Source organism: Schistocerca serialis, chromosome 5 (assembly GCF_023864345.2).
Source record: "Schistocerca serialis cubense isolate TAMUIC-IGC-003099 chromosome 5, iqSchSeri2.2, whole genome shotgun sequence".
Classification (NCBI taxonomy): domain Eukaryota; kingdom Metazoa; phylum Arthropoda; class Insecta; order Orthoptera; family Acrididae; genus Schistocerca; species Schistocerca serialis.
In genome coordinates, this window is record NC_064642.1 from 122,140,056 (window position 1) to 122,163,560 (window position 23,505).

At 38.5% G+C, this 23,505-nt stretch overlaps 1 protein-coding gene across 2 annotated transcripts in view; it reads left to right on the forward strand.

The window, feature by feature from the left end:
• The window catches only part of LOC126481307 (pentatricopeptide repeat-containing protein 2, mitochondrial-like), a 75,449-nt gene that overhangs the window by 7,448 nt on the left and 44,496 nt on the right, over window positions 1-23,505 (forward strand). For both annotated transcript variants that reach the window (XM_050104962.1, XM_050104963.1), the window contains exons 2-3: window positions 2,664-2,889; window positions 19,100-19,202. In XM_050104962.1, the coding sequence (XP_049960919.1) occupies window positions 2,664-2,889; window positions 19,100-19,202 (329 nt within the window). The remainder of the gene's footprint in view (window positions 1-2,663; window positions 2,890-19,099; window positions 19,203-23,505) is intronic.

A 23,505-nucleotide genomic window follows, 5' to 3' on the forward strand; every position in this document is an offset into this window, starting at 1 on the left:
CGTCATAAAAATTTCAGACTTCTAGGTTGACCAGTACCTGAGATAATGTTCCTAGATGAAGTAAAAAGTAAACTTACGGGAAACGGAGAAAGAAGATTAAAACATTCCTGATCCGTAGCTAATACCCCCTTCACAGTCTTCATAATCATCTTCAAGTCTTCTTTTGGCACCCCTCTGCACCTGTCTTGCTTTTTTCACTAATGTCTTGATTATATTATCAGCATGCCTTAGTCTGTGCTGATCTAAAAAGAACATAGCACGTACCGTACGGGAACCAACACACATACCCAACTTTTGAAGGACCTGGCATTTAGTTATATTTCCAAGATTGAAGGTTGCCACAGCATCATACACACCAAAATGTAGTGTATTAATTCCGACAAACACTGTTTTTGGGAGACGATGCCATATCACACTATTCAAGCACTCGTTGGGGTTCTGCGTTTTTCCGTGAAGACATTTCATCAGAAGACTTCTGTCAGCCAGATCTCTGAAAATGGGCTTTATTTCTGCCATGATGGCTGATGGTAGACTGTGGTGGTGAATGTATTTCTCTCCTGTTGTTAGTCCCCTATTGTATTTACACCAGCTGTTTTCACCTTTGGGGCACAAACCATGTTGTGGATGCTCATCCGTGGATGCGGTGTGGAAATATAAAGCCCATATAGCTCTCCTCATTTCTTCAAGATTGCCTGTATTTTGCCTGATTGCAAGGCCATAACAGTTCTGAATGTGGTCTATTATGGAATCAGTCAATCTTCCTCTGCCATCCAAGGTTTTCCCATCATCTAGTTTTTTTCCTTTCATAACTGATTTTAACCTTCTCAGCCTGGCACCCATTCTCTTCTGCACATGTCCTATACATTCAAGTTTGCTTATATTTACACTGTTCCCATATGGTTTGCTTTCCAAAACTTCTTTGAATGCTTTAGAGTCACCATCTCCCAGATATTTGACATAGCGAACATTATACCACTGTGAAGAGCGATGAAAAATTTTCTTCACTCCAGCAACCTCCATGCCACCACTACTACCATAATAATTAGCAATACAGTCATCACTGTGTTCATTTTTCAGCCTGCCTGTGCACCTACAGTATTTAGACATTATTGCAACATCAATAACCTTGCCAGTATCAACACTAGTTGCTGTTACAACACCATTGTTGGAGGTGTGGCCCCTTTTCTGCCACGTGCCATCAAACGCCACTGTGAGGTCACGACTGCCGTCATTTTCTTCCACTGCTTCTTCCACAGCAACCTACATTGACTTCTGTGCTACATCTTCAACTGCAGATCCTAGTACATAATTGTAAGCTTCAAACTTTGAAGGTGCACTTGGAAGATTTAGAACACCACATAGCATATCACCAGCTGCTTTGCCCTTACCAATTGCTCGCAATCCATAAACTAACCTAATATTTACACTATAAAGTTCAGTTTTCTTGTATCCATTATTTACAGTTACTGAAACCGAACTTGGAAACTTACAGCTGTATTTACAAACACTGCATATTAAATTAAACTGGGCAGCCAGGCCAACATGGGATTCTACTTTCAGAGAAACGTTTCCATGACATTTTTTGCAGCACAAACTGTTTTCAAGAGCTTCACACAATATATTCGTATCAATGAGTTCAAAAACTTCATTCCCTCTATCAAGTAAATTATATTTCTCTTCCAAATCTCTTAGTTTTTTATGAGAAGCACTGTTTTCATTTGGTGTAAGTTCGTTCGGCAAATCAGTAATAAGTGGATTCACATTTTCCAACAGTGATGATGATGAACTGCTTTGCTTTGCTAATGAATCATTATTTCTTTTCTTTTGCCAGTTCACACGCTTTTTAAATACTTTTGCTTTAGCTCTAGGCATTTTCACTGCGAAAAATGAAGCACTAAATACGAAATAACTCAACAACAACTACTTTCTTATATCACACTGTTTACAAAACAGTCCCGCCACAAAGTCAAAGAGTAACTTGAGGAAACCAGAGAGAAACATTTTCGGGCAACTAGTGTATAAATAGTCGCTGGAAACCGGGATATTTGAATTCATGTCACTTTAAAGGTACTGCCAAAAAGTTCATGGTCAGCCACGAGAGACGTGTATAACTAAAGCGCAATACCCGATCTCACAAATATATAAAAATAAAATAGTTATAATTGTAGTAGAGTTATGTATGATACGTCATTTTAAAGAGGAAACATGGCAGAATATAATACGCCAATAAAAAAAAAATCGATTTTTTAACCCAAAATCCGATTCCGTATCCCCGCTAATTTGTTGCCAAGTTCGTACAGTCTGCATTTCCTTGTGCCATTTAGTTTCTCACCCCATTTTAGGTATACTGACTGTGATGATTCTTGGTGTAACCCTCAGTAACCAGCTACAGTTTTTAGCTGCTTGAGTTGTATCTCACTTTTAACTATTCTGCTAAAACAGCTGTCACGCACATTTTCAACAACGATGACATGCTCACATACACTGCAGCTGACAGTTCTTTCTCATTTCATATCTTTTTCCGTCATTTTCCTGTGCATCAAGGAACTGATAACCAAGTGTTTTAGCCCCTTGAACCCGTAATCATCATCATCACAATCAGTGTTTCTAAGTTCTGAAAGTTATTTTAGTATTTGGGTTATAATACTTTTTCTGTTCCACAGGCATTCGAACACTATACTCGGCAGCTGCACTGGGACTAGACAACTACAGCAAAACAAGAGAGAGGGTACAAAACCAGTTTACAAATATGGCTGACAGATTTCGATCAAAGATGGAAGAAATTTCTCATCCAGAGTCAAAAAATTTAGTTTTCACTGAAGACCTGAAAAACATGGTTCACTTAGCTGGTGAAAATGATGTGGAATTGGTGCTGAAAATGCTCAGAAGGTATTGTCTCTTGCATTTATGTTAAATTTTCTTAAAATGAGCAACTCTGTGTTGTTGAATGCTATTTTGTCTGCAGGTGATTTATTTAGGATACAGTGGTTTAAAATAAATTGTAAAACAGTTTTCAGCCACTGAATTTATGAAATGTTTCAGTCATATGTTTGTTCCGTGCAATTACCAATTTTAAATAAAATGTTCATCATGAGATGTCTGTAGTACATTAATGAGATGAGTTACTGATTGTGTGTTACATGGCATTGACTGTTATTGTGCCAGTGAAGTCTTCCTTCCACATAGCACAAAATATGCGGTTTGCCTTTCTATGTATCATTTCCTTGAGCAGGATAATAACAAAATGTGTGAGCCTAAAATATGGAGTGAGGAAACACTTGCACATGGAACTGAACAACATGTTCTTTTAACTTCATGATTTATTTTTATTTGAAGTGATGAACTCTCTTCTGTGCCAAATTGTATCAAGATATCAAGAGTAATGACATGTTAAAGTTCGCAGAGTTATCCATTGATACATGTTGAAACAAAAAATACCCTCCACCACCCACCCCATCTTCTGAAGACAAACAGCAGAATTGTGAAACACTTCAAGAAAGTTAAAAATACAAGCTTGAGAGAAATTTTTGCACAAGAAATGTCAAGGATAAGAAAACTGCAAACGACAAGACTAATTCATAATTTAATATTTAGTTGTACGTCCAGGTGTAGCAGTAAGGACTATGATAGATCCAGAGTGACTGAACTTAGCAGAAAGGCAAAGTGTGAAAGGAGGGAGAGGATTTGCTACAGAGCAGTGAAGAAATTGAAAGATGTAATAAGCTGAGCAGATGAATGTGTGCGAGGGGTGAGGCGGGAAGCAGAACAACAGTTATTTACCACACTCATTTCTGCCACATGACTGCTTATGGTGTGTGTTATTGACTGTCAAAAATGGCTAATTCAATGAGCTGAATCAGTAGCCAGTGAGATAATTTCTTCTGCGTCTTGTTAGCACACGGCACTCGCACTCGGGAGGACGACGGTTCAAACCTGCGTCCAACCATCCTGATATGGGTTTTCCATGATTTCCCTAAATTGCTTCAGGCAAATACCTGGATGGTTCCTTTGAAAGGGCACAGCCGACTTTGTTCCACATCCCTCCATAATCCGATGGAACCAATAACCTCGCTATTTGGTCCCCTCCCCTAAATCAACCAACCAATCTTCTGCATCTACAGTGTCCCCAGATTACAGTTGATGATTAGGGTAAGGCTGTTAAAGAGATATTATAAAGTCATGTGATAAGGAAATGTTTAATATCTAGTGAACAGAAGGCGTCTACATTGTGTCAGTTTCACTGATATTTCTGTAAGAACAATTATGAACATTTGAATGGAGGAATGTTTTACTTCAATAACTTCGACAGGACTGTAGTAAGATATAGTATGTGGTATTTCTTCTCAGTGGAGAAAAGTCTCTGCTGCACCAAAGGAATGAGGGAAAAAATTGAATTTATACAATCTGTCAATTCAGTGACACAGTTTCATACAGTTGGGTTCAAAAATGGTTGTACGCAATTGGTTTCAAGTGGGAGAGGTGTGCTAGCAAGAAGAAGATTTTAATTAAACAACAAATATTGTATTTTAGCATGTAAAATGTTTCAGGGTCATCAAAGCTTTTCAATATCGGAACATGAACAATGTTACACAAGTAACCACAAGTACCAGTCTACCGAAATGATTTACACATTTTCATCCAGGAGCGAATTTTTCAGTGAAGCAGAACTAATTTTTAAAGCTTGAAAAGCCACTGGACATTATTGTAGGAAAATGAATGCTACTAATTGATCAAAGTGGGTACAAGAATTTTTTGCTCCCCATTCTGACCAAGGGTAAAATCATAATTGTAGGTAATGTTTCCCCTTTACCAATCAAGAAATGAAGTTCCTTGGCATAGTGTCATCAATATGATTAATTGGTTGCAAAATAACGGTGTACAGTACAGCAAAAAAAAGGAAGATATTTGAATGATTAGACCAGATTCAAAAGTCCTGGAAATACATACCACTTAGATGAATTGTAAACATTAATGTACACAGTTCTCTGGTGACCTCCATTTATTTATTTATCATATGGCGAGCATCACATCGCCCAAGGAAACATTTTTTTTTCCTTACAACACATATACAGTCAGTTAGCACATAGAAAGGAACATTATTTCAAGATTTTAAACATGGCTGCAGCAGCAACTGTTAAAATTCTTCACAATAAAGGATGGCAGCCAAAAACAGTTGCAGGATAGAATTTTTTTATTAAAATTCTTGACCAAGGTTTCGGTACATATAAACATACCTTCATCAGAAGTAAAACTTCCTGAACAGAAAGACACATTCATTAGAAAAGCCATATCAACGAAAGTGAGAAACAGAAGCTTAAATAACGGTGAAATTGCTAAAGTAATACAGGCACACAATCTTTAGTACTTACTAAAATTACATCATGCACTGGAGAATAATAAAACAATTATGCCAAAAGGCGTCGTCAGTAATTAAAATATCATCTCTATTTGTACAACATGTGTAATGGGCACAGGATCAAAGCGAACAGTTTAACAATGTTACTTCGCCTATGAACTGTTGAGACACGAGTGTGAAGGCACTAAGGTAGATTGTTTCGCCGAGAGAGGGCACTTGCATGTCCCAGACTCGCGCATATTACAATCCATAAATACATACATAAGCGCATCACTGCCTACGTTACGCGAGACTCTCGCGCATTACAGTAGTGCCCTCTCTCGTTAGATGTTCCAAGCGCAAGCTTTATCCGTTTGACACTAGGACACAGGTAAATTTGGTTCTATATTTCTAGTTTACATAAATGTCTTTAATTGGCGTGATACGCTTTATTTATTAAGACAAAGTTTGAATTAACACAACCTTTAATAATTTTTGATGCACTTATGTATGTACTTATGGATTGTAATATGCGCGAGTCTGGCACATGCAAGTGCCCTCTCTCGGCGAAACAATCTACCTTAGTGCCTTCACACTCGTGTCTCAACAGTTCATAGGCGAAGTAATATTGTTAAACTGTTCGCTTTGATCCTGTGCCCATTACACATGTTGTACAAATAGAGATGATATTTTAATTACTGACGACGCCTTTTGGCATAATTGTTTTATTATTCTCCAGTGCATGATGTAATTTTAGTAAGTACTAAAGATTGTGTGCCTGTATTACTTTAGCAATTTCACCGTTATTTAAGCTTCTGTTTCTCACTTTCGTTGATATGGCTTTTCTAATGAATGTGTCTTTCTGTTCAGGAAGTTTTACTTCTGATGAAGGTATGTTTATATGTACCGAAACCTTGGTCAAGAATTTTAATAAAAAAATTCTATCCTGCAACTGTTTTTGGCTGCCATCCTTTATTGTGAAGGAACATTATGATTATAAGTTGATTAAATTTACAATACTTACAAATTACAGGTTACAGGATTACCTCCAACTGCTGACTATACACAATTGATGCCTTGCTTGCTAACAGGAACTCCTCCAGATCACCAGGAAAGGATCAATTTGGGCATGTACATATGATGTGCTGAACAGTGTGTCATTCTGCACCGCGGTCACAGCTGGGCGATGTTGTTAATCGCCGTTTGTACATTGAGTCGGCACATCTTCCACTATTTGTCCTTATTCTATTAAAAGCAGGCCAGATATTGTGATGCTCTTCAAACCCCGGAGGTTTATTCGCGATGCATGGCATCTTCAGCTGTTCTGGGATAGCGTTCTGCCAATATTTCTGTCCATTAGTCTGTTGTTGTTCTGTTGTCCGCCAGAGATTTTACTCTTTGTAGAGGTGGGTGACGGGTGCGAAGTCTGTTTTTATCAAGGACAGGAATGTCCTCATGTATAGAGAGGTAAGGATCATCAGCTATTTTTGTAAACTCACACTTTAATATGGCTGAGAATAGGCAGCCAGGAAGTTGGGGTATTTTGGATTGTACCTGTGATGATACGCATAGTGTGGTTGAGTTGTGTATTTATGAGTCTGGTGTATGAGCTGTTCATCCAGACTGCAGTGCAATATTTTGCAACAGGGTTTACCAGTCCAAAAGCAGATGTCCTTAGTGTTGGAGCTAATGATCTCCACGTTGTGCCACGGAGTTTCTGGAAGACGCCCTGGTAGAAAGAAAGAAAAATAAATAAAAAATAAAACATAAAAAATGAGAATGGCATAAGGAACATGAGAGGTTGCATTGCAATAGAGAAGCTCCAGGAGGCAACAGAATATAATTCCATCCATGACTGCAGTTGTCGTGTAGAAGTTTGTTAAACACACCATAGAAACAAGGAATTTGTTTTGGGTAAAAGATGGATCAGAGGTGTATGACAATTGTGAAGAAAGTTACATGTCTGCAAAATTTTGAAATTGTATGGAACTTACATGCATGTGTATCAACATATATGACTATAATTCTGATTCAAATCCATATGCAGCAGAGAAACTTATATCACTGAGAAGCTAACGAGTAGAGCTTTACATATATATGCAACATCACAGGTTTCTAAGAATTTGTTTGTTCCTTTATGAAATAGAGTAGACAAGAAGCAAAATTCACAGATTTGTCACTCCCTGTGAGGCAAAGAAGTACCTTGGGAATGTTTGGAGCCTTTGTTATCACAATGTTTTAAACGGAAGCTTTACTCCCTAAAATAAATATCACACTGACAGCAGTGACGCAGATTAAAACATTAGTCTATCATTTCTCAATATCGCACCAACAACAATAACGATGACAACAGGATTCATTATCTGAAATTGAAAAAATTTCTTGTCAGCAAATTACGTGCGCTGAAACGCATACAAAAGGGTTGTGGGGAGGGAAGGGAGAAAGAAATCATGATTCTTTGTACGTGGAAGAAATGAGTATATGTAGGAGGCAGCAGTCAGTAGTAAATGTGGATGTGGCAGGGGGATCATCAGCTACAAGTTCCCCACCACATTCATTGAAAGTGTGAGTGACATTGAGGCTGAAGTAGTTTTCTTTATTGAAAATGATAATTTTGATTAATCATTAATTTCATTTCAATTTTCTACCATCTGCATTTTGATAGTGTACTGATGCCGACAAATTTTTGGGCGTGATACCCTTGGTGGACCATCTTGGTAGTTACCATATTTATAGTAAACAAAAATATTGGACATGTAGTTTCTACAGTTAGCAGAGTAGGTTTATACCTTCTGTTCACTTGTTAAAACAGTAACAAAATGAAAATGTCACGTGTGGGTCATTCCATGTCAAGTCATCCAGGCCATGATACCCATTATCTAGTTATGGACTGAGATTTTGGAAAGTTTAATGCAATGCGTTACTTCAAAGCAAACTGTAAAAATTTGAAAATTGGCTGCAGTTTTTTTTTTTTTTTTTAAATGGTATTCTGACAGTTTTTTGCCCTGAATTTCCTTTCAGATGTAGTTTCTCAAAACATGTTAGAATTACCCAATTAAATTTCTGTAATTTAATTTTATTGTTAAATTAGAAAAAAATATTTTGGACAATTGCACCCCCACCCTCAAATCTATAAATAATAAAGTTTCATCACACAAAAAAATCAGTTTTGAGAAATGAATGGCTATATATATAAAAACATTTTCTTCTTTACATAGCATTTTGTTTATAATATTCAAGCATTTTGTCAAAAGCCAATATTGCCAACACTGCACAAAGTGCTGGTGCTGCATTCAAATTGATTCGGAACTACACATGTGACGAAACACTTTAATGCTTAGATAATATTTTTTTGTATGAGAACCACTTTTCTTCCAGCAGCCTTGTGGACTCTGATCAGAGAATAACTACGGCCTGTTGCTGTGATTATATCAACTTCACACAGAATATGAGAGAAAGAAATATCACAAGCATCATTATCAGGCCAATAGGAGGACAGGGATGGTCCATGAGGGTGCTTGCACCTTACTGTAACATCTGCTTTAACATCTGCTTCTTCACAATTTACCATCGCAACAATTCCCACATACCAAGAAGAGTCATATGCACATGCAACATAGCAGGTGGGCTGCACAGTGCATTCTGGTATTAGTGGCATAAGTGCATCTGAGAAATCATGCACAATACTAAAATATGTATCGCAGCTCAGCCCTTTTGCTCTAATCTTGGTTGGTGGTTTTGGTACATGTTCCAGGAATAGTTTTTGCACTTGTGAAGTGCTGAGAAAGATTGTCTGACTTATACCGTTTCATCTTTTGAAACAGAGAGAACTTAAATGCCTTGCAGGTTCTCACGACAGAATTCAAATACCTGTGGAGCTATAAGTATTTGATCTTTATAAACTCTTTGCAAACATGTTTTTGTGACAAGTCTTTTAACAGTGCCACCAATACCATCTCAGGGAGATTTGTCATGGCTGGTGCAAAAAAGGACCAGCTGCACTTTATGTTGGAAGTCATGTTCATGGTAGCAGATATTTCTGAAATTCTTACAATTTTTATATTGTGCAGCACAACTGTCAGTGAAATATTCAACATACGAAAGATGAATTTCTGGAAATTCACACTTAAAAAAACTCAGTACAGTCTTCTGAGTCTGGTACACCAAGGCAATATCATGTTCTAGATCATCAGAAACAATACAAATACTTTATGTATGCGACTGTTTGTTGTAATATATATAGACAGTGTGAAGAGTGCAGCTGCCATTGTTCCAATGGTACCCCTGTACTTCATCTTGAACAACAAAATTGAGATTTTCACTGAAATCCATTAAAATTAACACTGATCCTCCATCAAGTGTTTCCTTCTTTATTTTTAGATCATCAGATTGTGATTGAGAAATAAGAGTGTGGAGTAAGTTTTTCAATTTTCTTAATTAGTGTGTCACAGAATTTCTGATAGAGAAGTGATTCGAACACTTAGTCATTCCGTCAGTTGATACCCATTAGCTGTACTGAACTATCTCCTCAGGATCATAGTCTTCTATTTTATTTTCTAAGTGGGTTTGAAGCAATGAGGGGGTGGGGCATTTTTCACACAGACGAAGCATACAGGCTCAGTTATTTATATCATATGTTGTTATTTTAGTTAGATTTTGGTATGTTTCTTTAATAGAAAAGGAATTTAGAAGCAACTTAAAGTTTTGGTGGTAAATGCACACACATACGGTATATGTTCCTAATGATCCTGCAACTATACACTGTTTTAGTCGAAGAGAAGGATACTTTTTTTTATAGAGAGAATACAGTTCAGTTAAATTACTTGAAACAAGATGCTTTTGTTCATAGGTATTTATGCTGGTGCTCACTTTCTCTTTTTTCCCGGGCATTATTCTTGTGTTTTCATCATCCAAATAAAAATGCTTTACTTTTTGCACTGTATCATGTGGCAATGTCTTTCCTCTTTTTTTGCTCAGCCAACGATAAAATCCCCCTCTCCATTAAAAGAACTCTTGCTTGTCGTACCAAATATTCAGAAACCTGAAATTTGGAACTGACTTTCCGTCGAGACCAAGTTGGTGGCACAAGAGTAAGTAACTGAATTTTTTCACAATTATTTGCATGTTCAATTTTCTGTTTGATTTTGTCCATGGGTTCATTGTGGTGCTTTGCCTTTTCTTCCAGTTCTGTTGAATCACTGTCAGGGATAGTGCTTGCATCAGCAGCCAGCTCAACTTAATATGTATGTGAAATTTTAGTTTTCAAAGCCCCAGCTGCTGACTCCAATTTTTGTTTGGCTGCTGCATACCGACTATGCCGAGAAATTAAATGCAGCTTTGCAGGAGATCCTCCTAAGTTAGTTAAGCTAGTATTGAGCACAGATTTTTCAGGAGTCTGCACCTTCACATTACTGTCATTTATATAGTCTGGTGATGAGTCGTAACTTGCTTGCTTTTCATTAATAAGTTTGACAGGTTGGGGGGCACATTTTCTCCCCAGGAATAACGCCAAAGCCTCTCATTTTGAAGGTCTTTGTCTTTTCTAAACTAATTTCACGCAGTTCAGATGAAACAGATTGTTTATGGTACTTGAAGGGATCAAAGCAAATTTTTTTATGTAAAGAGAATCTTATTTAAAGAGAATCTTTCTTTGTGTGTACACACACACACACACACACGCACATGAAACACTTAAATCACAGTAGGAATGACTGTTACTTTGCCGTAATAAAAGTTCTTCTTCTTCACTTGTCAGTTCATTCACACAAGTCAGGGCATTATCACATGTATCTTGCCGATACCGTACAAGAAAACACTGGCTACTTGTACTTCCCATACTACTTCAGTCTTAAAACCAATATTTATTGTAAATAATTCAAAAGATGATTGGTGTAACCTAGAATGTAATTAAATAATGGAAAAATTATTCTATCCCAGTGTTTCATTACAAAAGTATTTCACATTATTATTGTGACATTAGGGGAGTTACTTTTGTTTTGGAATGAATAGTTGAAAACTGCAACAATTGAATTTTTAACCAATAATTGACTCTGGATCACAAGGGGAGGCCGCCAGTTGTGAAATTCAGATTCGATTCATACTGCGCATAATAAAAGCTCATCGCCAGAGGTGTAATGTGGCAAAGCACCAAGATGCACTTCTCAGCCGTTGTCGAGAAAATCGACACTTAATAGAAACCGTTGTAGTGAAATACTCTCTACGATTAACAATTTTCTACAGCATCGTGGCGCAGCGGTAAGCGCTTGGGTTCGTAATCTGAAGGTCGCCGGATTGAATCTCGCGCCATGCAACTTTTTTTTAATTATTTGTTTTTTGCAATTGAAATGTATACACACACACATATGTATGCATATAATAAGTTGTTGAAAGTCGTTTGTCGTGAAAAAATAATACTTGAAGTAAAACACAATATCACAAATAATATTCAAGTGGATACAATTTATTGAAAAGTTCGGTATACACTCGCACATAATTAACAATTACTGACCAGAAGTAGCTGGAGTATCGCATGAACTTGAGTGATAGTTATCATAGAAACATGGAAAGCAGGAAACAGCACGACATCGAACACATCTGATAAACGATGTGTTTTTACAAGAACAATTGTTTTTTAAATTATCTGTTGGGAAACACACCTGATTGACATTCTGAAAAATTGTTCTATCGTTCGTCAGGTTTGATGCATAGCACGCGTATCGTATCATATCGGCAAAAATCGGAGAAGACAATTGGTGGTGGACGATGGATTGGATTTTTATACAATCGTCTCTGGAGTTGATGTCATGGTTTCGCTCAATTAAAAAAGCACAATTTTGAAGGCGCTTGATCAAATTTTTTACCTGCCGGTAAAAATACACGTCACACGGTTGGATGAGAGGAGTGCACTTTGGAGGAATGACTTTTATAGTGCATGTTGGTAACTTCTTATCGTCCTGGAACATCTCATTGTATAACGTCGGGTCTGTTTGCCCACCCCAAGAGTCGATCAGAAGGAGAACTTCTTTCTTTTGTACGTATGGTTGCAAAGCATTAAGCAAGAAGTCCATGATAAAACTCGTTGTTAGTTTACTGGATTTGGAGGATGTAATAACAACATTGGTATACTTCTTGGTGTACTCGTTGACTGTCTTCTGTACTCTGGGTCCAAACGTACCTGTGGACTCTTGGAGGCATACGAAAACAAGAGGCAAGACTCGTCCAGACATCGTGATTGAATATTGTGCCGTATACGAATGCGTCACCCTGTTCATGTCATGTCGGGTTACCAGGACAGCCTTTGATCCTTTTTCGGCGAGAGTTCTGTTGAACGTGGACTGGTACTGGTAACCTGACAAACAAATATTGTTTATATAAGAAATATATGAAATCTGTGTTGTCTATCATATATCAGATTATCATATTCTATCATCATGTCATATGACATTTGTGAACAGCTCTTTACGTACCTGTTTGATCAGTATTAATTATGAAATCTTTGTCGACGTTAGTTATCAATGTTCGCGTCTGGATCCGAAATGTGTCTGCTACGGCCAAAATTTCGTCTTGGGTAGCCATCTCTTTCTGGGAAACAAATTTTGTGATTTTCCGTTGCCGAATACCATGCTTCTTTTTAAATTCGGTGACCCATGTTTTTGAAGCTTTGAAGTTGAAATCTGGGAACTGACTTGCAGCGCCCAAGCCCCACTGCTGCAGGTTTCTGGTAGTAACTTGCTGGAAGTTTTGTCGAGCTTCTACGAAGCGATCATGCACCCATGAATCGATGGTACAACATTTATCAAATTTGCTACCGCCACGTTTTTTTTTTTTAGTGTTTTGAGGCTCAGCCTGGATGTTTTTTGGCCAGATTGACAGCCCTAATTTTGTAATCCAGAGAAATATAGTCGTACCCTTTTTTTTTTTTTTTTTTTTCTTCTCGTCCGGCTCATATTCGTCTGATGATTCGTTGGCAATGGGATTCGTTTCAACTTCTTCATAGGCATTATTATCATCGATTTCATTAATGTCTATCAGTTCCTCATCATGAACGAGGGTTTTTTCAGCGAGCATTTGCAGCGTACCCTGGAACATTTCTTCCACAATTACCATGGCTTCTTCGTTGATTGCTGATGACGGTTCTGCTGCGATGCGATTACTGTTACGGAGAACACTTTCAAAATACACCAACGCACCTTTCAATTGTTTTTTCGCCACTTCACTGTGTATAGAATCTTCTTTGATCACATCACTTTCATGCGAAGGGCCCGGATCGCTCTCCAATTGTACCGCCTCCATTTTTGTTGTAACAGGATGTACCAAAGCTCTCACGTACGCACTGTTTTTCGATGATGTTATAAGTTGCGCTAGGGACCGCATCTACCTTCTTTCGAAGTTAGCAGGCAACTACGCTGTTACGTGGCAGCTCGTTTCGGCCCATTCAACATCTGTTCTTCAAGTGTAACAAGCAAGTAACGGAGTTTATATTTCATACCTGCCACAGCAAATTTGTGTTCGTGGGGTCTCTATTCTAATTCGAACGTTTGACTTACACTATACGTATTCATTTCGGAATATTGTTTCTACATCTTCCGTTAACTATACGTGGTAAACATTATGAAGTCAATTAATAACATTTGTGAAATACAACTTTGTTTGTGGAAAACATAATGATGTTCGAAGTCGCCAGCTTTTCCACGACAAACGACTTTCAGCAACTTATTATTTTCATAATTGTTGAGACTGATTGCCGGGAATGGAATTTTTTTTATATATATATAAAAAAAAAAAAAACAAAGATGATGTGACTTACCAAATGAAAGTGCTGGCAGGTCGACAGACACACAAACAAACACAAACATACACACAAAATTCAAGCTTTCGCAACAAACTGTTGCCTCATCAGGAAAGAGGGAAGGAGAGGGAAAGACGAAAGGATGTGGGTTTTAAGGGAGAGGGTAAGGAGTCATTCGAATTCTGGGAGCGGAAAGACTTACCTTAGGGGGAAAAAAGGACGGGTATACGCTCGCACACACACACATATCCATCCACACATATACAGACACAAGCAGACATATTTAAAGACAAAGAGTTTGGGCAGAGATGTCAGTCGAGGCAGAAGTGCAGAGGCAAAGATGTTGTTGAATGACAGGTGAGGTATGAGTGGTGGCAACTTGAAATTAGCGGAGATTGAGGCCTGGTGGATAACGGGAAGAGAGGATATATTGAAGAGAAAGTTCCCATCTCCGGAGTTCGGATAGGTTGGTGTTAGTGGGAAGTATCCAGATAACCCGGACAGTGTAACACTGTGCCAAGATGTGCTGGCCGTGCACCAAGGCATGTTTAGCCACAGGGTGATATCACGTGAGTGCTTTCACAGGGGGCTCTGCCTTTGATCGTGTACACCTTCCGGGTTACAGGACTGGAGTAGGTGGTGGTGGGAGGGTGCATGGGACAGGTTTTACACCGGGGGCGGTTACAAGGGTAGGAGCCAGAGGGTAGGGAAGGTGGTTTGGGGATTTCATAGGGATGAACTAAGAGGTTACGAAGGTTAGGTGGACGGCGGAAAGACACTCTTGGTGGAGTGGGGAGGATTTCATGAAGGATGGATCTCATTTCAGGGCAGGATTTGAGGAAGTCGTATCCCTGCTGGAGAGCCACATTCAGAATCTGATCCAGTCCCGGAAAATATCCTGTCACAAGTGCGAAAGCTGTTGTCAGGTTGTTGGTGTAATGCTTCAGGGATTCCGGACTGGATCAGATTCGTTTGCCACGAAGACCTAAGCTGTGATCTACCAACTGACCTGCCTACACTGTGACGCATTCTATGTGGGAATGACCAGGAACAAACTGTCCATTCGCATGAATGGACACAGGCAGACAGTGTTTGTTGGTAATGAGGATCACCCTGTGGCTAAACATGCCTTGGTGCACGACCAGCACATCTTGGCACAGTGTTACACTGTCCGGGTTATCTGGATACTTCCCACTAACACCAACCTATCCGAACTCCGGAGATGGGAACTTTCTCTTCAATATATCCTCTCTTCCCGTTATCCACCAGGCCTCAATCTCCGCTAATTTCAAGTTGCCGCCACTCATACCTCACCTGTCATTCAACAACATCTTTGCCTCTGCACTTCTGCCTCGACTGACATCTCTGCCCAAACTCTTTGTCTTTAAATATGTCTGCTTGTGTCTGTATATGTGTGGGGATATGTGTGTGTGTGTGCGAGTGTATACCCGTCCTTTTTTCCCCCTAAGGTAAGTCTTTCCGCTCCCAGGATTGGAATGACTCCTTACCCTCTCCCTTAAAACCCACATCCTTTTGTCTTTCCCTCTCCTTCCCTCTTTCCTGATGAGGCAACAGTTTGTTGCGAATGCTTGAATTTTGTGTGTATGTTTGTGTTTGTTTGTGTGTCTGTCAACCTGCCAGCACTTTCATTTGGTAAGTCACATCATCTTTGTTTTTAGATATATTGCAACTTTGATATTTCTTTTACAATAACTTTGTTTTTCACACTTCCCATTATTTCTACAAACTGATTCTTTTTGTGTAACATATTGGAATATTTATAATAAAATTGTAAATTTTTCAATGGTATCTATGAGGCGGCAATAACTTAAAAAATTTATAATGTCCATGCATGGATTTGGTTTAAAAGAAATTATTTACGATTTTTTATGAAATGTAGATGGTGGATATTCACTACAAGAAGCATGATTATAAAAATATAAACCTTCCACTTTAACTAAAAAAGAAAACTTCAAGCTTCCACTGCAAAAATTGTAGGAACTATTGCATTTTTAAATTATAAAGGAGCTCGTCTATGAAAGCCGGAATTCCTGAATCTATACAACTTCTTTTTATCATAAGTGAAAAAGTAATTGACCTGCAACATTTACATTTTGGAAATGTGAATATATCCAGGTAAACTTCCACTACCCAAAATTTCAAGGATTTGCGTGACGATGGGTGTCATTTCCTAAAATTTCTGGATGATTTGACATGGAATGACACACACACTAAAATATCTTATACGAAAGTGTGTTATAAATCAGTGTCTGTACTGTATAATGCGTTCTGAATTGTAGTACTGCAGTGACACACAGATGATTTGCAATTGACTGTTCAAAACATGAGATCACATGGTAAAAAATGTTCTGATCTAAAGCAGGACAAAAAATCTGTAATGAGGTTTTTCTTAGGAACCAACAACTTCAATTTTGCCACGATGTTCTGCAGTTATCCATCCACAAAATGTCTTTCGGGTACACATAGAGCTTTGTTAGATGTATTGAAAGGCTATATCACATGTAATTTTACCATATATGTGTGATGCTTGAGCCATTGGTTCATTGTCTTCATTGGTGTCATCATCATTCTCATCCTCATCAGTTCTTCAGTTTCAGTAATTTGATCATCGGTTAATTCTTCTACCATTGTGCAGTAATGTCAGCTATACTGATCCACTCACTCATGCCACTGGGTCCAACGTCCAGTTGTAAAGTGTAAAAATGCCTCAAAATCACAGGAGTGTCTACTATGTCTTGACTTTCATCGCGTGTTTCATGATCTGTTTCATCTTGATTCTCTTCACTTGTTTCTTTTGATGTTTCATCTTTAAATTCCTTAATTTTTGGCCATAGTTTGTGCCAAGATTTTTCAAGCATAGATGCTGGCAAATCTTCTCACACTTTGGCTACTGTACAGATCACATCTTTTATATTTATTGATTTCATTGCTCGAAACAAGGTGCTAACTCCTTGTGTCCCCTCTAAAATTGATCAAATGCATTTTTGACGATATGACTTCTTTAGCCTCTCACTGATCCCATGGTCCATGGGTTGGATTATACATGTTACATTAACAGGACAGAATAAAGCTTTTATTTCACCTTTTAAAGTTCATCTTCAGATGGATGAGTTATCGCATTGTCGAGTATCAATATGGCATGTTTAGGGAGTCTGTTTCCTTGTAGTTATTTTGTGATGGCAGGGACTAATTGGTCATAATACCATTCCTTAAAGACGCTGTATCATCCATGTTGACTTTTGGTTACAATAAAATACAGGTTGCGTGCGATATTAATGTTTTTGAATGCCTTTTCCTGCCATCACAAACAAAGGCATCTCCTGACTGTCATTAGCAGTGCTACAGAGAGCAATAGTAATTCTGTCTTTGGCAAGTTGTGTACGTGGTGCCGATGGATTCTGTGTAGCAAGAATTCTTGCAGGGAGCATTATGTAGTTCATGCCAGGCTCATCAATGTTATACACCTACTCAGGGGTTTCAGATTTTGGAACAAACTCATTGGTAGCTGATTCGTCATCCGACAGTTTCTCGCTCAAGATAATTACATTTTGAATGCCACATCATTTTTGCCAGCAGTCTAGCTAGTTTTCGCACACTGTAAATTTTTAATTTTTGTGTAATTTTTCATACAAAATTGGTGCCTTTTCTTTTATGATTGGATCCAGACAATGGAGTTCATCTTCTGTTCGAACCACACCCACAAAGCGTTGTCTATAATTTTACTTATAGGCTTCTTCAAAGTCTAGTGTATTTTCAGTTCAATCGCATCACCGATCATCATTGTATGACTTGTATGAGTGTTAAAAATAAAAAGTCCACAATGGAATGTAACAATATTATGAAAAGAATAGTTGCTATTCACCATATAGCAAAGGTGCTGAGTCACAGATAGGCACAAGAAGAAGACTGCCACACAATAACTTTCAACCAATAAGGCCTTTCTCAAAAATAGACAAAATATACACACAGTTGTGTGTGTGTGTGTGTGTGTGTTTGACAAAGGCCTATATGGTGAGTAGCAACTATCCTTTTCATAATACATAATATTGTTTCATGAGTTTTAGTGTTTTTTTTCTCCACTTGTTAAAAGCTGCTGTTATGCCAACACCTATCTCAAGTGCAATGCTTTGAAGAGATTCTCTTTCCCTAACCTTTCAAGCCCTTTCAGTTTCTACACTAAAGACATCATCACATGCTTGGATTTAGTTGATGCCATGATTTAGTTTTAAATACTTTAATGTTTGAGATCAACATTGTCTTCAGCTGCCAGAGGCTGCAGTCATTGTATGAGTTGCGTATGCGCGCTCTCGTGTGTGTGTGTGTGTGTGTGTGTGTGTGTGTGTGTGTGTATTTTCGACAAAGGCTTCGATGGCCGAAAGCTTATATTGTGACAGTCTTTTTATTGTGCCTATCTGCGATTCAGCCTCTCCACTAAATGGTTAGTAGCATTTCTCCTTTTCATAATATTGTTACATTCCAACCTGGATTTTCCTTTATTTGATTTTTGATTTTTCTGTTATTTGATTGTTGCCTAACAACATTGTTACTAACTTATAAAACAAATGACTGTACAGTAAATTTATTGATCAAGGTCAAAGCAAATTATTTCATGCTAAAACTGATCGAACTACTGCACCTATGAGTGGTTAACTGCCTACTGATTCAGACCCGTATTGCAGGTGATGACTCACTGACAAGTCCTAACAGACACTGGGATTGGGGTAGTTGGACTAAGCAAGGAGTTAGACCTTCCAAGGGCATATTAATGAACCCTCTCTCTCTCTCTCTCTCTCTCTCTCTCTCTCTCTCTCTCTCTCTCTCTATCAGTGAGCAATATACTGAACAATGTGTTGTTAAGGACATTGGGTGGGAAACACAAGGAATGTGTCAGTTGTTTAGATATGATATCTGTAGTTTCTTTTCAATATGTGTAAAAATTGGGATTTTGGTTGCAGATTTAACAATCAGAGTAAGGACCTAAGATTTGGAACTTTTGTCTTTGGACCAGTTGTTATGAGAATGTTTTACTACCTGAATAAGCCAGATGAAGCATTGAATGTAAGTACATCTGTAACAAAACATATTTTATCATTTACACCTGATTTGAAAATAAGTTTTAAGTATTTTTATTCAGTTTACTACCTTGAAAAAATGTGACTTCTTGTTTCTCCAGTTAACATTCTTTACCGTCCACTAATATATGTCACTAATGATGGGATCATACACTTTGGAACAAAAAAAAAGAAAAGAGACAAACCACGAAGGAATTATCTGAATCGAATGAAAATCGGTAGAGCTGATGTTCATGTACATACAAACAAATGATTAAAATTAAAAAAAAGGATTATTTATTCCAGAGTAACAGCTACACAAATTGAGCAAGTAAATAATGTGTTGGTCCTCCTCTGTTCGTTATGCCAAACAGTTATTAGGCCTCGCATTGATTGACAGAGTTGTTGGGTATCCTCCTGAGGGATATCCTGTCAAATTCTGTCCAGTTGGTGTATCATACCCTACCCATAATGCTCCAAACGTTCTTGATTGGGGGGAGATGTGGTGACATTACTGGCCAAGGTAGGCTTTGGCAAGCACGAAGATAAGCAGTAGAAACTCTCGCGATGTACAGGGCAGACATTATCTTGCTGAAATATAATCCCTGGGATGGCTTGCCATGAAGAGCAACTAAATGGTGAGTAGAATATTGTTGACATACCGCTGTGCTGTAAGGATGCTGCGAGTGACAACCAAAGGGGTCCTGCTATGAAAAGAAGCGGCGCCCCATTCCATTACTCCTGTTGTGTTGGGCTGTATGGCGAGTGACAGTGAGATTGGTATACCACTGCTGTCTGGGGTGTCACCAGACATGTCTTCATTCTGGAATCTTCTTGACTGGAGCAGAATTGTCTTCAGTGACAAGTCCCACTTTGAACTGAGCCACAATGATCAGTGCACAGTGGTGTCTCAATGATATTGTGTACTTCATTTTGTTGGCCTTCATGAAAAGCTACTCTGGGCTTACAATTCAGCATTATAATGCCTGCCCATATATGGCGAGTGTTTCTATTGTTTGTTTTCCTGCGTGCCAAACCCTTCCTTGGCCAGCAAGGTTGCCTGATCTCTCCCAAATTGAAAACATTTAAAGCATTATGGTGTAGCGCCCTCCAGTCAGCTCAGGATTTTGATGATCTAACAAACTAATTGGGCAGAATTTGACACGATACTCTTCAGGAGGAAATCAAACAATTCTCTTTCAATCAGTGCCAAGCTGAATAACTGCTTGGATAAGGGCAAAAGGTGGACCAACATGTCATTTAGTTGCTCAATTTGTGAAGCTCTTTCTCTGGAATAGAGTGTCCGATTTCCATCAAATTTGGGTAAGTCCTTCATGGTCCTCTTTTTTTCATAGAATGTATAGACAGTATACAAGACCACTGTCAATGCAGATTTGTCTTTGAAATAATTCTCACATGCAAAACTTGCTTCACCTTCCTTTCCGAGTTCCCTTCCCAACGAGTCCAATAGCTGACAGCTACTCATGTCCTAAAAAAACAGTCCTAACACAATTGGTTATCCTACTAGAAAGAACTCTGTACACCCACCTTTAATTTGCTCCCTAAATTGCACAAACTCTGCTTCGCTTATTTCCCAACTGGTCACTTAGTAAAGGCTCATAACACTGTTCGCACAAGAAGATCCTTCACTCTTCTTCGCTGCCATCCTCAACAAACTATCCACAATCTTCTGTTATGGATGTGAGACACTAATCACTTTCGTTACCACCTTTCCTCTGTTTATGTCGTCGTAGATGTAATACCCCTTTACACCAAAAACCCTACAGATGTGGCTTTGCTGCAGTGGAATCTTTCCCAATGATGTCCTTCCTAATCTACATGATCGGCCAAATTCTTATTCATCATTATTTCTCCTTTGCAAGAAACAAATCCCTGAAACTGCCATGAATAAATGTGTGGCACCTCCTGAATCAACCCGCTCACAGGCCACTTAGAGAAGTCTTTAAACACCTTCAAACCTTTGTCTACAGTGTTTGGTCTCTCCTGTAGAGTGACACTGCCTATCCCCAATCCTCTTCATCTGGCTTTTCTCAGGTACCTTCTTGGATGTTGGTGTCCACCTCTTTAGTTACTACATAAATACCCTTGTCCATAACAGGCACACTGACCACCAACAGTTCGTCCACTTTGAGATGCTGTCACCCATTACATATGAAAAGTCCCTCCTCTGTAGTCATGGCATCTTCAGACAATGCATCTCCAAAGGGAAGCAGGACTTATCCAAATATGCAGTTAACCTTACCAGATGCTTTACAGGCAGATGGTGCTGCGCTCACTTAATTCAGAAACAGTTTACTGAACTATTTCTTCCTATGACACCAACAAACCAATGGTCCCGGTGGATGAGGTACTGATTCCATTTCACCCAGTGAAACATGTGCCTTGGAAAACTCTGGTCACATCCTTTGCCCAAGTTCTGTCTTCAGGATTCTTATGAATCAATGTAGCGACCCCAAAGACTAGATATTCATTTCTGATATTGCTCCTTTAGTGTGTGAAGAGTGTTCTACCCCCTTCTACACACTGTAAGGCATATGTGTAAGTATGTTGGCAATTTATTTAGATATTTCGCCATTATACTTATTTCTACATGTCACTCGTTCCCACCACCCACCCCTCATCTCAACCCATACAGTGTGTATTTTCACTACAGTATATTTGTCTGGAGATAGTAAAGCATGCATATACACACACACACACACACACTCACACACACTCACACACACACACACACACACACACACACACACACACATCAAATTCAATTGAAATTTCTTGAAACATTTCAAAGTTACACTGGAATCTACGGAATCTACAGATCCCTATCTTACGATTGGTTCTGCATTGTGACCATTTCTGTTGCAGTACCAGCAATTATAACGTTAAAGATTTACTTAAATATTTATTGTGAGTTGAGAGGAGTGCACTCAAGATTTCTGGCTTATGCTTAGGTTTAATTTTACTTATCTGCTTTGTTACCCTGTAACCAAGTGGACCCACATTTTTTAGGAGTTGGAGTAAAATACCCATTCAGCCATCGAGATTTAAGTTTCCCATGATTTCCCTAAATCACTTAAGGCTGATTCCTTTGAAAAGCACATGGTCAATTCAATTTCCTTTGTGTTACATCTCTAATGGGCTCCTTCCTGTTCTAATGTCTTTATATAGGTTTATAACACTTATCACCCTCCCCCTCCAACTCCCAAAAAAAGGGCAGCTTTAAACTTTCTATATGCATGCACATCTTCTTATCTCCTGGTCAGCTGTTCCATAGTGCTCCCCTGCCTTCATAGTCACATTGACATGATATCACACTAATGAATAAAATTCAGAAAGTCGCACATACTTTCTTCACTCCTTCAAAGGGATAATAAAGCAAAACACTTAAGTCTAGAAATGGTAATCATTTTCCATAACCTGGTATGTAAGTGATAAACAGTGATTACCAGCAGGAATCATTTTAAACTGATTGTCTTGTCAGGATTCATACTATTTTTTATTGCATGTAAATCTCATAATCATAATACAGGGTGATTCAAAAGTCCCTTGACATTTTTGGTGAACAAATGTTTATTCACAAAATGGAAATTATAGCTTTATTACACACCACTTGGAGAACGTACATCAATACATTTGAATGTGGTGACCCTGCAAATGTTCATTTAGCTTCCGTCTCTTTGTGTGGCACGAAACAGTCTACATCTACACCTTCATCGATACTCTGCAAATCACATTTAAGTGCCTGGCAGAGTGTTCATCAAACCACCTTCACAATTTTCTATTATTCCAATCTCGTATAGCGCGCGGAAAGAACGAACACCTGTATCTTTCCGTACGAGCTCTGATTTCCCTTATTTTATCTTGGTGATAGTTCCTCCTTATGTAGGTCGGTGTCAACAAAATATTTTCACATTCAGAGGAGAAATTTGCTGATTGGAATTTCCTGAGAAGATTCTGTCGCAACGGAAAACGCCTTTCTTTTAATGATGTCCAGCCCAGATCCTGTATCATTTCTGTGACACTCTCTCCCATATTTTGCGATAATACAAAACATGCTGCCTTTCTTGGAACTTTTTTGATGTACTCTGTCAGCCCTGTCTGGTAAGGATCCCACACCGCACAGCAGTATTCTAAAAGAGGACAGACAAGCATAGTGTAGGCAGTCTCCTTAGTAGGTATGTTACATTTTCTAAGTGTCCTACCAATAAAACTCAGTCTTTGGTTAGCCTTCCCCACAACATTTTCTGTGTGCTCCTTCCAATTTAAGTAGTTTGTTATTGTAATACCTA